Consider the following 12,850-nt stretch of genomic DNA (forward strand, 5'->3'; position numbering starts at 1 on the left):
TCCTCATCATAAAAAGTTCAAGGAGAGAGGTACAGAGAAAGAAGTTTTTTTTAAGATTTTTATTTATTTATTAATGAGACACGGAGAGAGAGAGAGAGGCAGAGGGAGAAGCAGGCTCCCAAGGAAGCAGGGAGCCCGATGCGGGACTCGATCCCAGGACTCCGGGATCATGACCTGAGCCGAAGGCAGACGCTTAACCATCTGAGCCACCCAGGTGCCCAGAGCACGAAGTTTTTATGGCCCTTCGGTTCCCCAGAATTTACCAGTTTCTATTTTTTTTTTAAGATTTTATTTATTTGAGAGAGAGAGAGAGAGAGCATGAGTTGGGGGCGGAGCAGAGGGAGAGGGACAGACTCTCCGCTGAGTGGGGAGCTGGATGCGAATCTCGATCCCAGGACCCCGAGATCATGACCTGAGCCAAAGGCAGACACTTAACTGACTGAGCCACCCAGGCGCCCCTACCAGTTTCTACCTTGATTAAAGTTTCTGTGTATCTGCTACCAACTCTATTAGACAATTATTGGAGTACAGAACATGCAGCGAGTCATCTTTAGTCCCTAAAATAGGCATTCATAAACAATTGTTGAAAGAATTGATCGATTTCAAATCCTCTGAGCCTGCACACACTACATTTTTAGATGAAGGTGAGAAGGTCTGTTCAGGAAAAGAAGTGATTTTTCCCCAAGAGGACTGGTAAAGATATGTCAAACACTCCCTCTCCTCCCACCTTCATTAAAGAACAAAAAAGCATCTACTTCTTAGGTGTATGAAGCGTCTGGTTTCTGTTTTAGCTGGGTCTCAGAAGGAAATGACTTTTCTCTGAAATTGTAGACACCCAACCCAGCTGCAGCATTGTTAGGCCTCAGGGTAAACAGGAAGCTTCCTGCCTTGGGCCCTTCATGTCCCTCTCCCAGACTATTAACGACTGTTAATAGGATGGTAAAAGGACAGCTGCTGGCCATAAAATCAGCCCATTCCTTAGATCCTTGGAGAATTGCAACTAGATCCCTCCAAGTTCAGAGAGAAAACTGTCTGTCTCCAGGTCACACACCAGGTGCGTCCACCTAGCTGGGGTCGTCAGTTATCTCTTCTATGATTAGCCGTAACCATAATGGCCTTTGCAGGATACCAGAGTTTGGTTCCTTGGCATTAGCTGAGAAGGTGGGATTTCCACTTACAGAGTTTCTGGTTCTTGAAACTATTTGTTTCACGGGCGATCCGTCCTGATTATCCGCCAAAAAGAGGTAAAGAGGAGAATACATGAGAGCGAAGGATCTAGTGCTCCTACCTCTGTGATACAGGGCTGAAATAGGACCTCCAGTCTTCCTGCACACCGGGTAGAAGTCCCTGGATTTGCAGCTGTTGGTGAGGAGGGAGGGAACAGTTTCTGCCAACTGGAGGGACACTAGGGCAGGGGTTATCCTCTTTTGCCAAGAAGGGCACTCGGGTGTCTTGGCAGAAGGCAGAGGGCTGCCCCGATCTGTGTGTACATTTTCAGAAGCATTTGACTCTGGACCAAATGCTCTCAGCTGTGCTAAAGCTAGGGCGATGGATGGGAAATGCTTATTGGCCAGGCTGACTAGAAGCTCCAACAGAGGGTGCTGGGGCTCAGCCAGGAGCTTCCCTTCAGCTGGCAGGTTCAGCTTTCTGTCATGGTCAGAGGGAGTGTGTCAAAATTCCAATTCTCAGTGCTCTCCAGAAGCTACGATTACCCCTCTATTTTGAAGTTTCTGCTTGTTGGAATTTTTGGCTCAAATAGGGAATGAGTGGTGACGCTGCAGAGCCTCTTACCCCCCTCAAAGAATGAGCACAAATAGCTCAGCAGGAGTCAATGCTCTTACTACAAGTACAGTGATGGGCTCATAACCAAATGGGGGCCAGGAAGATACCATTTCATTCAACCTTGGACTTAGCCACAATTTATCAATTCATGCTGCCTTGTTGGCTCCTCTGCCCCATGTCTACCAATCAAGCAAGCACAGGCACCTGGGCACGGCAGGAAAACCAGTCACCGCTTTGACCGTTTACTTGCCTGGCACAGATTTACTTACACAGAACAGGGAGCCTGATTTGCGACGTGTCACTGCTTTCCCTCATTCAAAGGAAAGGTCACTTAAGTTACTCCTCAGAGTTGCACCTGAAGAGGGAGAGTTTCTTCCGAGTACCGAAAGCAGGAAAACTGGATACCTTCTCCTAAAATCACGTTTGAGCCTCTACATAAGTGTTTAGATTGGGATGATGCCATTGCTTAAGGCAGCTCTTAAGATCTTAGAGCAGAAAGGGACCTACTAGGTTATATGGCCTGCCCCCCTCGCCTCTCCCAGGAATGTCATTTCCCCCAGTTTCAGAAGAGGTCACTAAGGCTGTGAAAACGCTCCCAAGGTCACACAGCTGGTAAGTGGGGTTTTACTGAGAGGACTAGAATCTGGGTCTCCTGGTTCTTTGTGCAGTGTTCTTTTTACCATGACTTTTTCCCTAAGTATTTTGTATTATTTTAAAAACCGTAATTCAGGGGCACCTGGGTAGCTCGGCCGGTTAAGTGTCCAACTCTTGATCTCAGTTCAGGTCTTGAGCTCAGGGTTGTGAGTTCAAGTCCTGCCCAGCGTGAAGCCTACTTATAAATAAATAATTCATTGCATGCATAACCAAAAGTTGTTTAATTTGTGTATCTTTGTAAGATTTTTCATATAAATAAATGAACAAATCATGACAATAATCAGAAACAATGTCCCATTTAAAAAAGATGGTCCTGCTTCTTACTGCCAGTACACTGTTCAGGCCTCCACCATCATGTGTGGACTATTACCAGCCTGTCAGCTAGAGCCTTTGATGAAACTGACATTTGAAGGACTCACATTTACATTGACATTTAAATACTTTACATTTAAGTTTACAACTATCTCTGCTATGCTTGGTTGACGAGACAAATGCAAGTGTACTTTAGACTTGGAGAGGAAGATTTCTTCACTTACAGAGAAAATAGGTACTACTCTAAAATTTGCCATAGCCAGGACCAGATGGGGGGCTTCCCAGTGGCTCATGCTTCTCCCATTCCTGACCAACCTTCGGAGAGACTGGAGGTTCCTAAAGGACAGAGCAAGGGTCCCCGGGCAGCACAGACAGTCCCAGTGTCTATCTGTACTTCCAGACCCCTGAGACTCCAGGTCATGTCCAAGGAAGGAAGTTGCAATGTAGGAGCAGTCCCAGGAGCCAGTAAGACAGGAAGTAGCCCAGAATGCATCGTGTGACTAGAGAATAGGTTTTCCAGTTGTATAAAAGTCCCATGATAGAATTTCTGGGGACCTTTTGTCCTGGTACGGAGTCCCCTGTAAGGGGCTTCCAAGGCACAGTCTCTAGAGATCTCAGCAGTGGCTCTTGATTCTGAAGCAAGTAAGCTGGAAACCAGTACACAATAGGAGTGGAGGAACCCAGAAACCTGGTGAGAACCTGGAAATCATAAGAGGGGGAAAACCCACACATTTATTGGAATATCACTGCTTCACAGTGGACCAGCCCAGGACTTCCCTGCTGCTCGGTCAACTACAGCCCCATGACTAGAAATGTGTTGTTCTGGATAAAAGATTCAGCAGAACTTAGGATCTGCCTTATAAAGAGCTGTGACACCAGCCAGATGACCTCAATGTTACAAACAAGCAGAGCTACAGACTAATTACCACAGTAATGGGCCAATCAATACTAAAAACTATGGGGTCCAACTTGAGCCTAGGGCCTGGACTCTAACCGCTAGGCTGTGACATGGGGCTTTGGGAACCTGAAGGGGTTCCCTCATCCCCTGGGGGCGGCAAAACAGAGGGAAATGGGGCAGGGGATCCTGTGGTTCAACATTTTCCCTCCTAGGGGAATTCAGAGCCAAGCCTCCACATGGCCTCCCTCATCTGAGCTGGAAACTCGAAGCTGTGCTGGCACTCGCTCTACTAGTTAATCCAGCTACAAACACAGAATGCTACTTTCTATTTCCCCTGGGCCTCTTACTCACACAGCTCAGAGAACTTTACAAACAGCCAGTGTGCGCCTCCCAGAGGCAGAAGCTGTTAAGGAGTGGCCGGCGTGGAGGAAACCACTTCCTCTGGGTTATGTGGGAACTGGGGTCGTAGCCAGGAATAAAAAAAATGGAAATATCAAAGGCTTCCCACCCCAAACATTACACAAGGGATCTCCTCTAAAGACTGGGCACCTGCCAGAGCTGAGAGTGCCTCAAGTCACCATCCAAGTAGACCCTCGGGGTAACCGTACAGTCGGGAAGGACCCGCGCTCTCCTCTGTGCTTAGCTACTTCATCTCAGTCACTTCAGGTCCTTCCATGACTCTTGTGTCTCTGCATGCACCCTTCATTTGCCCAGAATCCTCTTCCTCTGCTTCTTAAATGCAATTTCTTCTCACTCTTTAGGACCCAGCCTTAACAGGACACCCTCCTCAACTCCTTCAGTCCATTAGCTACTTTTTCCTCTGGGTTTCCACAATACTTTATCTCAAAACAGCAATTCCTCTTCCATCCCACTGTACTAGAATTTTATCTCTTAAGTGTCCGTCTCCCCATTTCTACCAAGAGACCCACTAGGGCAGCCTCACTCATGTTCCATTCCTCAGTGGTCTGACCCAGGGTCTGGACAAAGAAAGCCCCCAAATAGTTGGTGAATGAATAAATTAGGTACAGGTCACACAAACGGGAGAAGCTGGCAGTCTTCCTTGACCCTGACCAAGGGGTTTTGCCTGTATTCACACCCTTACCCCAGTCAGGAACCCACCTCACCTGAACATGCATGCATAGACTGCCGAACAGCAACAGCGCCGCAGCGTGGGCCAGGTACACAAACACCCGAGGGCCGAGGAATCCAGGGTCAGGTTTCTCTAGGGTCTTGCTGTTCTTGCTCCTGTGCATCCCAAGTGTAAGGCAGAGCCAAGGGTGGGTGGTCACATATGTCCATGTTGCCCAGGCAACCAGTATAGCCACTGGTGCAGCCAGTAAGAAATTGGGCACCTGCTTGAGCTCATAGTATCTCAGAAAGCCAACATTCCAGTAGATATCCTGGATATAGCTATATATTAGGGGAAGTTCCCAGGAGCACCAAGGTGGCTCATTTCCCTCCACAATCCGGTAGCCCTTGTCCACAGCTAACTTCAGCAAGGGCTCAGGGATGGGGCGGGCTAAGCCTGACAGACAGAACTGGGTATAGGCATAATACTGAAAGAGGGCAAAGGGAAGGCCAAGCGTGAACACAGACAGGAACACAGAGCCCATCAGCTTCAAGAGTGGTCTCAGAGGATTCAGCACCATGAGAGAGGACAGAAAGCCTTGGCACTGAGAATACACAAGGAAGCCAATGTTGACCAGCCCATTGGAGCGTACGCCAGTGGCAAGGGCAAAGAGGAGTCCACTAGTCCAGCTTCGGCCCCTTTCCAGCTGCCCCATGGCGCTGAATGTCAGGAGGGCAAACAAAGCTTCTGAGTAACCAGCTGCCAGAAAGACATTGGCGGGGCTGAGGCAGAAGAGTAGGGCTCCATAAAAGGCCTGGCGGGGACAGCGCAAAACCAGACAGCCCAGGTCGTGAAGTGCGACAGCGGCCAGCAAGGAGAACAAGGAATTGAGCAATGCTACTGAGATTAACAGGCGACTCCGTAGGTTCAGTAATGCCTGCAGGGGCCTCAGCAGTTCAGCTCCCACCAAGAGAGCCAGGGGGAAGCCAGGGAAGAAGGCAAAGTTGTGCTCATACAGATAGCCATGCTCGGCAATGAACAGGAAGTGTTCGGCATCCCAGTGAGACAGGCCACCCAGGAGACCTTCCACAAGTTGGTCCACAGAGCCTGAGGGGGTGAGGCGAGGAGGAGAGAAGGCTTCTGCATGGTGATCAGGGATGATGGCATTGAAGAGAGCCTGTGGGATGAAGAAGAACTAGGATTTCGGTTGAGCAACTGGAAGGAAAGAATTACCATTTAATAAAATGAGGAAGAACACGGGCGCCTGAGTGGCTCAGTTGGTTAAGCAACTGCCTTCGGCTCAGGTCATGATCCCGGGGTCCTGGGATCGAGTCCCACATCAGGCTCCCGGCTCAGTGGGGAGCCTGCTTCTCCCTCTGACCCTCTCCCCTCTCATGCTGTTTCTCTCTCTCTCTCTCAAATAAATAAATAAAATCTTTAAAAAAAAATGAGGAAGAACAGACTTGTTGGAGGACAATTAGGAGTTCAGTTCTAGACTAGTTAAGTTTGAGTTACATATTCCAGGGCAGAGGTCAACAAGACAGTGAGATATGAGTCTGAGGGTCAGGAGAGCGATCAGGGGCTGGAGACATAAATTCAGATGTCATAGGTGCACAAAAGGTATTTAAAGGCATGAGACTGAATGAGATCACCTGGGGAGGGATGAAGCAGGGCTAGAGAAAAGAGATCTGAGAATTTGGCCCTGGATGTGTCAACATTTAGAGGCTTGAAGGAGAGTGAGGATCCAGAATGAAGATAAAGAAGGAACAGTCACTGAGGTATGAGGAAAACCAGGAGAGCAGGGTGTCTTAGAACCAGGTGAAGGAAGGGAGTGATCAGTTCTGCTAGTAGGTCAAGGAAGATGGGGACTGAAAAGTGACCGCTGGATTTAGAAATGTATAGGTTACCTCACTGCTTCAGTAGTGAAGGTACACAGGTGCAGACGTAGGCATGGGATGGATGTGGGGGGAGCATGCACAAGGTCACTTCTGATTGGACCTATTTTTGTGAGTTTTCGCTCAGAAAAGCAAGTTGGGGAAAAGGTGTTAGTTAGGGACTTGAATAAAAAGATAAACATGTAAAATAAGTCATCTATGACCCCCAGTTCTCAAAATAGCTGTGCACTGGAATCATCCAGGGAGTTTCAAAAATACTGATGTCTAGATGTCTGGGTCCCTCCCCCAGAATTAATGATTTAACTGGTATAGGATACAGCCTGGGCATCGAGATTTTTTTTTTAAGCTCCCCCAGGTGATTCTGATGTGCAGAACCATTTCAGAGAATGGCAGGGTGAATGGGCCAGGGCAGTAAGATCACCAGGTAGCACTAAAGACTCACTTGGGCCAAAGATCTTGAAGAGAAAGAGACCAGTCAATACAGCTGTGTGTTTCTCTCCGGGCATGATGAGAAGTAGAGAGAGAACGAAACTGAACCATGGCTGGGCTTCTGTCTTGTGACCAAGCCGGGGAGCAGGGAGCAAGCAAGTTGTGCATGTGTGCCTGGTGGATCATGGAATCTAAGAAGGGGTGCAGAAGCTAGAAGGTGGGTGAGGCACAGCAAAACGGTGGATCAGTGGATTATAGGTCCTGAGGGGGTGGAAGAGCCGTTAGAACTGGGGTACTAGAGGGAGTGAGCTGGAAAGATAGGAGATAGTGGTTGGTTGTATCAGCTTTATTAATACTGAAACCACCAAAAGATCAACAGGAGTGCTGGAAAGTGCAACAGTGAATCAGGAGCTAAAACCTTTAAGGAATGAAGAGGAACGAGCTGTCACTAACAGAGATGACAGCAACAGTGAAGGGTAACTGGGGAGATCATCTGATGGCATGAGCTTTAAGGCTGGAAGGAGGGTGGGGGAGAGAGAGGGATAATGAAATAGCATTATCATTAAATGTCTTTTTGCATCGTTAGATTGTCAGCTACTCAAAGGAAAAGAGACCGTGACTTTTCCTTCTCACCACCTAGCAGTTCTTGGAACAGAGTAGGCACTTAACACAATCCTGGGTGAGAGGAGAGGAGACAACTCTTTCCAAATCACTATCTGAATTAGTCTTGCTTCCCTATCCCAGATGCCAGTTCACAATCCTGCCCCCAGGGGCCTGCCAATCACTCATCTGATACTGTTCAAAGCCATCGCTGGGTCAGTTTCCCCAGCCCCACAACCGGGGTATAAGCCCATTCTTAAGGCTCTTTCTCTTTTTGGTCAGTTTCTTTTTCTTTTTTTTTTTTAAAGATTTTATTTATTTATTTGACAGAGAGAGAGAGAGAGAGCACAAGCAGGCAGAGAGGCAGGCAGATGGAGAGGGAGAAGCAGACTCCCCGCTGAGCAGGGAGCCGGATGCGGGGCTCGATCCCAAGACCCTGGGATCACGACCTGAGCCGAAGGCAGCCGCCTAACAGACTGAGCCACCCAGGCGCCCCGGTCAGTTTCTTTATCAGGCCACTTTAAACAGTGAAAACGAATGGGGCAGGAATGACAGTCACAGTAACAGCCCTAGTCTCCAAGCTGAAGCTACTTTTAACTAAACCTGGGGCCCAGCAGAGGCTGCTATGCCTCATAGTGCAGGAAGGGAGAAAGGAGGTTTCCAGAAAGGAAAAAGAGAACCCTGAGAAAATGGCATTTGTGGAAAAAAAGAGCACACGTAATTATGTTAATATAACACCACTAGACTGTTGACATACATTCAACAACAACAACACATACTGAGAACATACTAAGCCACTGGGCACTGTGCTAGACATCAAACAGAATTCATATATATGGGAAATTTGATTAAAATATACATCAAGAGGAAGCTTGGAGGCGAAAGGAAGTTGCAAAAGTGCAAATGCATTCTGAGGGTTGTGGTGGGTGAGGCAGCAAGGGGAGACACTTGGGGGAAGAGCCGGGGACATTGCTGACTAACCAAATACACTCACCTGACTGACTCTGTGCTCCGTCTCCTGGTAAGGAGACCCAGGCCAATGCCTTGGGCTGTCACGCCCTAAAAACATCTCTGGTTACAGAACCTCATGGTCCACTAGAAAGACCACTAGCTCAGGTGTTAGGAAGGCTGGGGTCTGATTCTGGCCTTTCTCTAACTTGCTATGTGACTTTGGGGAAACCATTGAATCTTTCTGGGCCTCTGCTGCTTCATGTGTAAAACAAGGGATTAAAAGACCATTTCTGGGGCGCCTGGCTGGCTCGGTGGGTACAGCACGCGACTCTTGATCTTGGGGTCGTGAAGTTCAAGCTCCACGCTGGGCACGGAGTTTACTAAAAAAAAAAAAAAACGTAGACCATTTCTAAGAGTCCTGCCCATCTTTTGGTTATCAGGTGTAGGTGTTTCAACCACATGGAAGGGCACACCTGGGAGGCAGAAAGAATATGGGGATGATTCTTAGTGCCTATCCTAGTCATGTGGCAACAGCATGTTCAGGACAAAAGATCAGAGACTGACCTGAAGCACCAGAGTCAGGACACGGCAGCTGACTGCAAACCTCAGCACTTCTTTCCTGGACGGGTCCAGGGTGCACATCCTCTCACCACCGGGAATTCAGGGATGTTGCTGCCTGGACTGAGTTCCCTCAGGCTTCTAAACTCTAAAACCCAAGGAGGAAACATCACACATAGGCCAAAAGTAAGTATTATTTTTTTTTCCACAAAAGTAAATTCTTGAAAGCATTCTTCACAGGAGAGTCCCCCTTCAACATTACATGGCAAACTTAACTGCCTAACTGCCCAGGTGAGGGAAAAGCATTTTGAAGGCAGATGGGACCACTTGGTGTCATTTTGAAGCACTGTATTGGAGCACTATTCTACACAGATAGGCATGAAGTTCGCAGCTAGGCTCACAGAAAATCTTCAAAAGCCTGTTGGGTACCCCTGTGCAGAAACTAAAGACCTGGGTTCAAGTCCTGACTCTGTCACTCACAAATTCTCATTCAGTCCTTCTAAGCCTCAGTTCTTTAGGTATAAAATGGGATCAGACTGTTGTTGTTGTTTTTTTAAAGACTATTTTCTCTCACAAAATTGTCATGATGGTGAAGTGGACGAAAGTGTGAAAGTACCACCGAATCCATGTTGTGGTTGCTATTATTTGGTGTGTGCCCTTTTCCTCTTGCCCAGAATAATAAACTAGATCCCAAACCAGAGTCCCAGAAGTGGGGCACAGAACTCAACTGGAAGACCATAATGACTACACACTCTAGCCTAGCTCTCTGATGTGTGTTCAGCTGGTCTGTTAAATTAAGTGGAGAAGGAAAAGAAAACCACCACTCAGCAGGACTTCAGCCAGCTCACATTGCTAAAACAAACTGAGGGGGAAGACAGAGTTGACTACTAGGGATGGAGAAAACTGTTATTTCCCCATCTCTTTGTTGGAATGGCAGCAATGTATAAACAACTGCAAAGCCATTCTGAGGCAAGGAATGAACTTGAAGACTTTTTTTTTTTTTTTTTAACACAACTCCTTGGGCTAAAAGAAGTAGCAATGGCTCCTAAAGAACATTCAAATACCAGTCTGGGAAATCAGAAGTGGGGGCAAGAGCACCAGAGGCAGTTCACTGATTTGGGGTGAACTATGCCTAAAGGAAAAAACATTTCAACTGAGAAATTAACAGGGAGGGCTGGAAGACTTTCCTTTCTTATCTAATATCTACCAAACCTTTAGGTACCATTTGTCTCTGGAATTCTTCTCTGATGCTCACTAGACTATTTGATATGCTCTCACTGCAGTCTGCTTCGTCGTCTTTACTGCTATTGTTTAACTAAGTTGCTTGTGAGGGCAGGGGCTCTGTCTATCTCGCTCCCAACTACACCTGCAGGGCCTGGCATTACAGACAGGCACTTCAAGCCCGTGTTCTCACTGAGCAGAAGTGGCAAGAACAAGATATGGCATCACCAGTTCACTGGCTCGGGATATAAAAATCACTGCTATAAGTATTCCTCTCACCATATCTCATGTTAAGATCAAGACCTAAGTCACAGAAGCCACGGGAAAATACAATTTCTCCAGCAAGGGAGCAAGATTGGCCAATAGCAACAGTACACTTTCCTCAGCACAAGGGGGCGCCTGCTGCTCACTCCATCACCAGGAGGCCTGGAGGAAGGGAGGGGCCGTCGACGCCACACCGGTTTGCTCATCAAAATTCAGTTCAAAGGCAAGCTTTTGAAAACCCCAGAGAGCCGCTGTAGTTTGTGAATCCACCCAACATTTCCAGCATCTGACTCGCGGAATCGAGAGGAATTGCAGAAACAAGTATGGCCAACCTCACACGGCTGCTGATTCTCTAGCCTAGGGTGAATTCACTTTTTCCCTTCACTTCCCACCCACATGCATTAGAAATGTTGGGGACAGAAAAGCACTTAACCCACCTCTGCCTCTTCACCGGGCTTCCAATTCTTCCTTTCCTCTCTCCAGAGTCAAGCTCTAGCCCCAGCGACCACAGGAGACTTGTAACCTACACTTAGCTTACAGGTAAACCAAGTAAAAATAAAATAAAGCCAGTTGAGTTGTCCCTCTCTGCTAGTTGAAGACCTCACTTCCCAACAAGGCCTTTGCGAAATCACAGTCTCTTGAATTGGCAGGACACTTTAAGCAACTAGTTTTACTCTATTTTCCCGTGAGATAAATATGCCCAGAGTGGTAAGTAATAAAAATCTCCATGGTTTTTACATCCGATATCTCATTAGACCCTGTGAGGCCAGTATAATTACCATCGCCATTTTATGGATGTGGAAACTGAGGCTCATTGGGGTCAAGTGACACACCCTAGGCTATATTTAAAGAGAATGTCATCTTTTCCCCTTCTGGAACCTCATGGTCTTCCCACCGGCCCTCAACAGGGCCAGAGGGATGTGCTCTTTCAGAGGCAGGGTTACAACCCAGGACTCCCAACTCCTAGCCCAATACTTGTCCAAAGACAGCGCATGCTCTTACTGGGTATGCTTAGGAAAGGGAGGGCCCTAGCTGAGACTCTGGGTAAGCCTGAATTGGAGCCCTGGAGCCTTGGAGTAAGACAGCGTCCTCTGTAGAGTGGGGAAGTCTCCGTGACCCAGGGTCCTCGGGGCCAGAGGCGCTGCTGGCTGTCGCGAGCCAGGGACCGCCTTCTACCACCCCAGCCGAGTCCGAAGCCCATTCTAACCCTTTCCTTTCGGACACAGTCCCAAACGGGCCGTGGGCACCTCCTCTCCCCAAAGGGGGGCCACGGCGCAGGGGTTACTCCCGAGGCGGCCGGCGGGGCACGGCCTGACCCGGCCTACGGCCGGAAGGCAGGGGAGGGCCAGAGGCTGTAAAGGAAGTGGCGGCACCGGGAGGCCGCTATGGCGGAGGGGTGGGGCTCCCCGCTTCTCGGCGGCCTCCGCCTCGTTTCCCTCGGCCTCCGTTTGACGACCTCCCTCCCCCCGAAAACTCCAAGGCTCCGGAGCTGGCGCCGGGTCCACAGCGCCGGCCCGTCTCGACCTCCCAGGCGGGGCCCGAACCTCAGCTCCTCCATCCGGGGACCCCGAACGGCCCGCGCCTGCGCACCGGCCCCGCCGAGGCGGCCCCGCCCCCCTCCTGCCCGGACTCGGAGCTGCCCCGCCCCCTCCGCGGCGGCCATGTTGACTCCGGGCGCGCGGGGCGGGGACGGCGTAGCCCCAAGACTCCGTGCCCTCCGCCTTGGCACCTTCTCGCCTTGGTGACACCTGAAGAGTTCCCTTTGGCGCTTCGCGCGCCTCAGGTCCCCTCCCCGCCTTCAGTTAGCCCATCCGTGCTGCTATGGCAGAGTCGGCGCTCTCGCCCGGGTTGCATCCCGCAAACGTCCACTGAGTTCCCGATGTGTGTGTGCAGAGGAGGCTTTCGGAGTTGGGGGCCGCCCCGCGGCCTCTTCGCAGAAGCCAGAGCCGCGCTTTCCCTGCTCTGAGGCACCAACCGCTCAGCACAGGGCCTGGCACACAATAGATGGTCTCTGAATAGAAAGAGGAGTCTTGGGGTTTCTGTGGCCAGCAGTGGCACCCAGCGTCCTGGGTGTGAGGAAAGTGGGGGATCCCCCTGCCTTTTCCCTCCTCCAGATACCGGGGACCTCGTGTCCGACTTCGATCCTCAGCCCCACCTCAGGTGGCTAACGAGGACGGTGCCGAGAAGGCCCCCCAGGACTCTTCCTCATTCAAGCAG

General features: G+C 49.5%; 1 protein-coding gene across 6 annotated transcripts; it reads right to left on the reverse strand.

The window, feature by feature from the left end:
• Positions 1–2,638: 2,638 nt before the first annotated feature.
• Positions 2,639–12,850, reverse strand: PIGV (phosphatidylinositol glycan anchor biosynthesis class V). Of its 6 annotated transcripts, none has more exons than XM_028113879.2 (5): positions 12,363–12,850; positions 11,071–11,166; positions 9,155–9,296; positions 4,771–5,892; positions 2,639–3,447 (listed from the first exon to the last, which is right to left on the reverse strand). In XM_028113879.2, the coding sequence occupies exons 3-5, from the start codon at positions 9,230–9,232 to the stop codon at positions 3,166–3,168; spliced, it is 1,482 nt and encodes a 493-aa protein (XP_027969680.1). In that variant the 5' UTR covers positions 9,233–9,296; positions 11,071–11,166; positions 12,363–12,850; the 3' UTR covers positions 2,639–3,165. The 6 variants fall into 6 exon arrangements, with proteins under 6 accessions (XP_027969680.1, XP_027969677.1, XP_027969678.1 ...); XM_028113876.2 differs by lacking the exon at positions 12,363–12,850 and adding an exon at positions 12,178–12,246; XM_028113877.2 differs by lacking the exon at positions 12,363–12,850 and adding an exon at positions 11,841–12,171.

The sequence above is a fragment of the Eumetopias jubatus genome, unplaced genomic scaffold, assembly GCF_037043125.1.
Source record: "Eumetopias jubatus isolate StellerSeaLion01/CBP00866 unplaced genomic scaffold, mEumJub1_p1.0 scaffold_4, whole genome shotgun sequence".
NCBI lineage: Eukaryota > Metazoa > Chordata > Mammalia > Carnivora > Otariidae > Eumetopias > Eumetopias jubatus.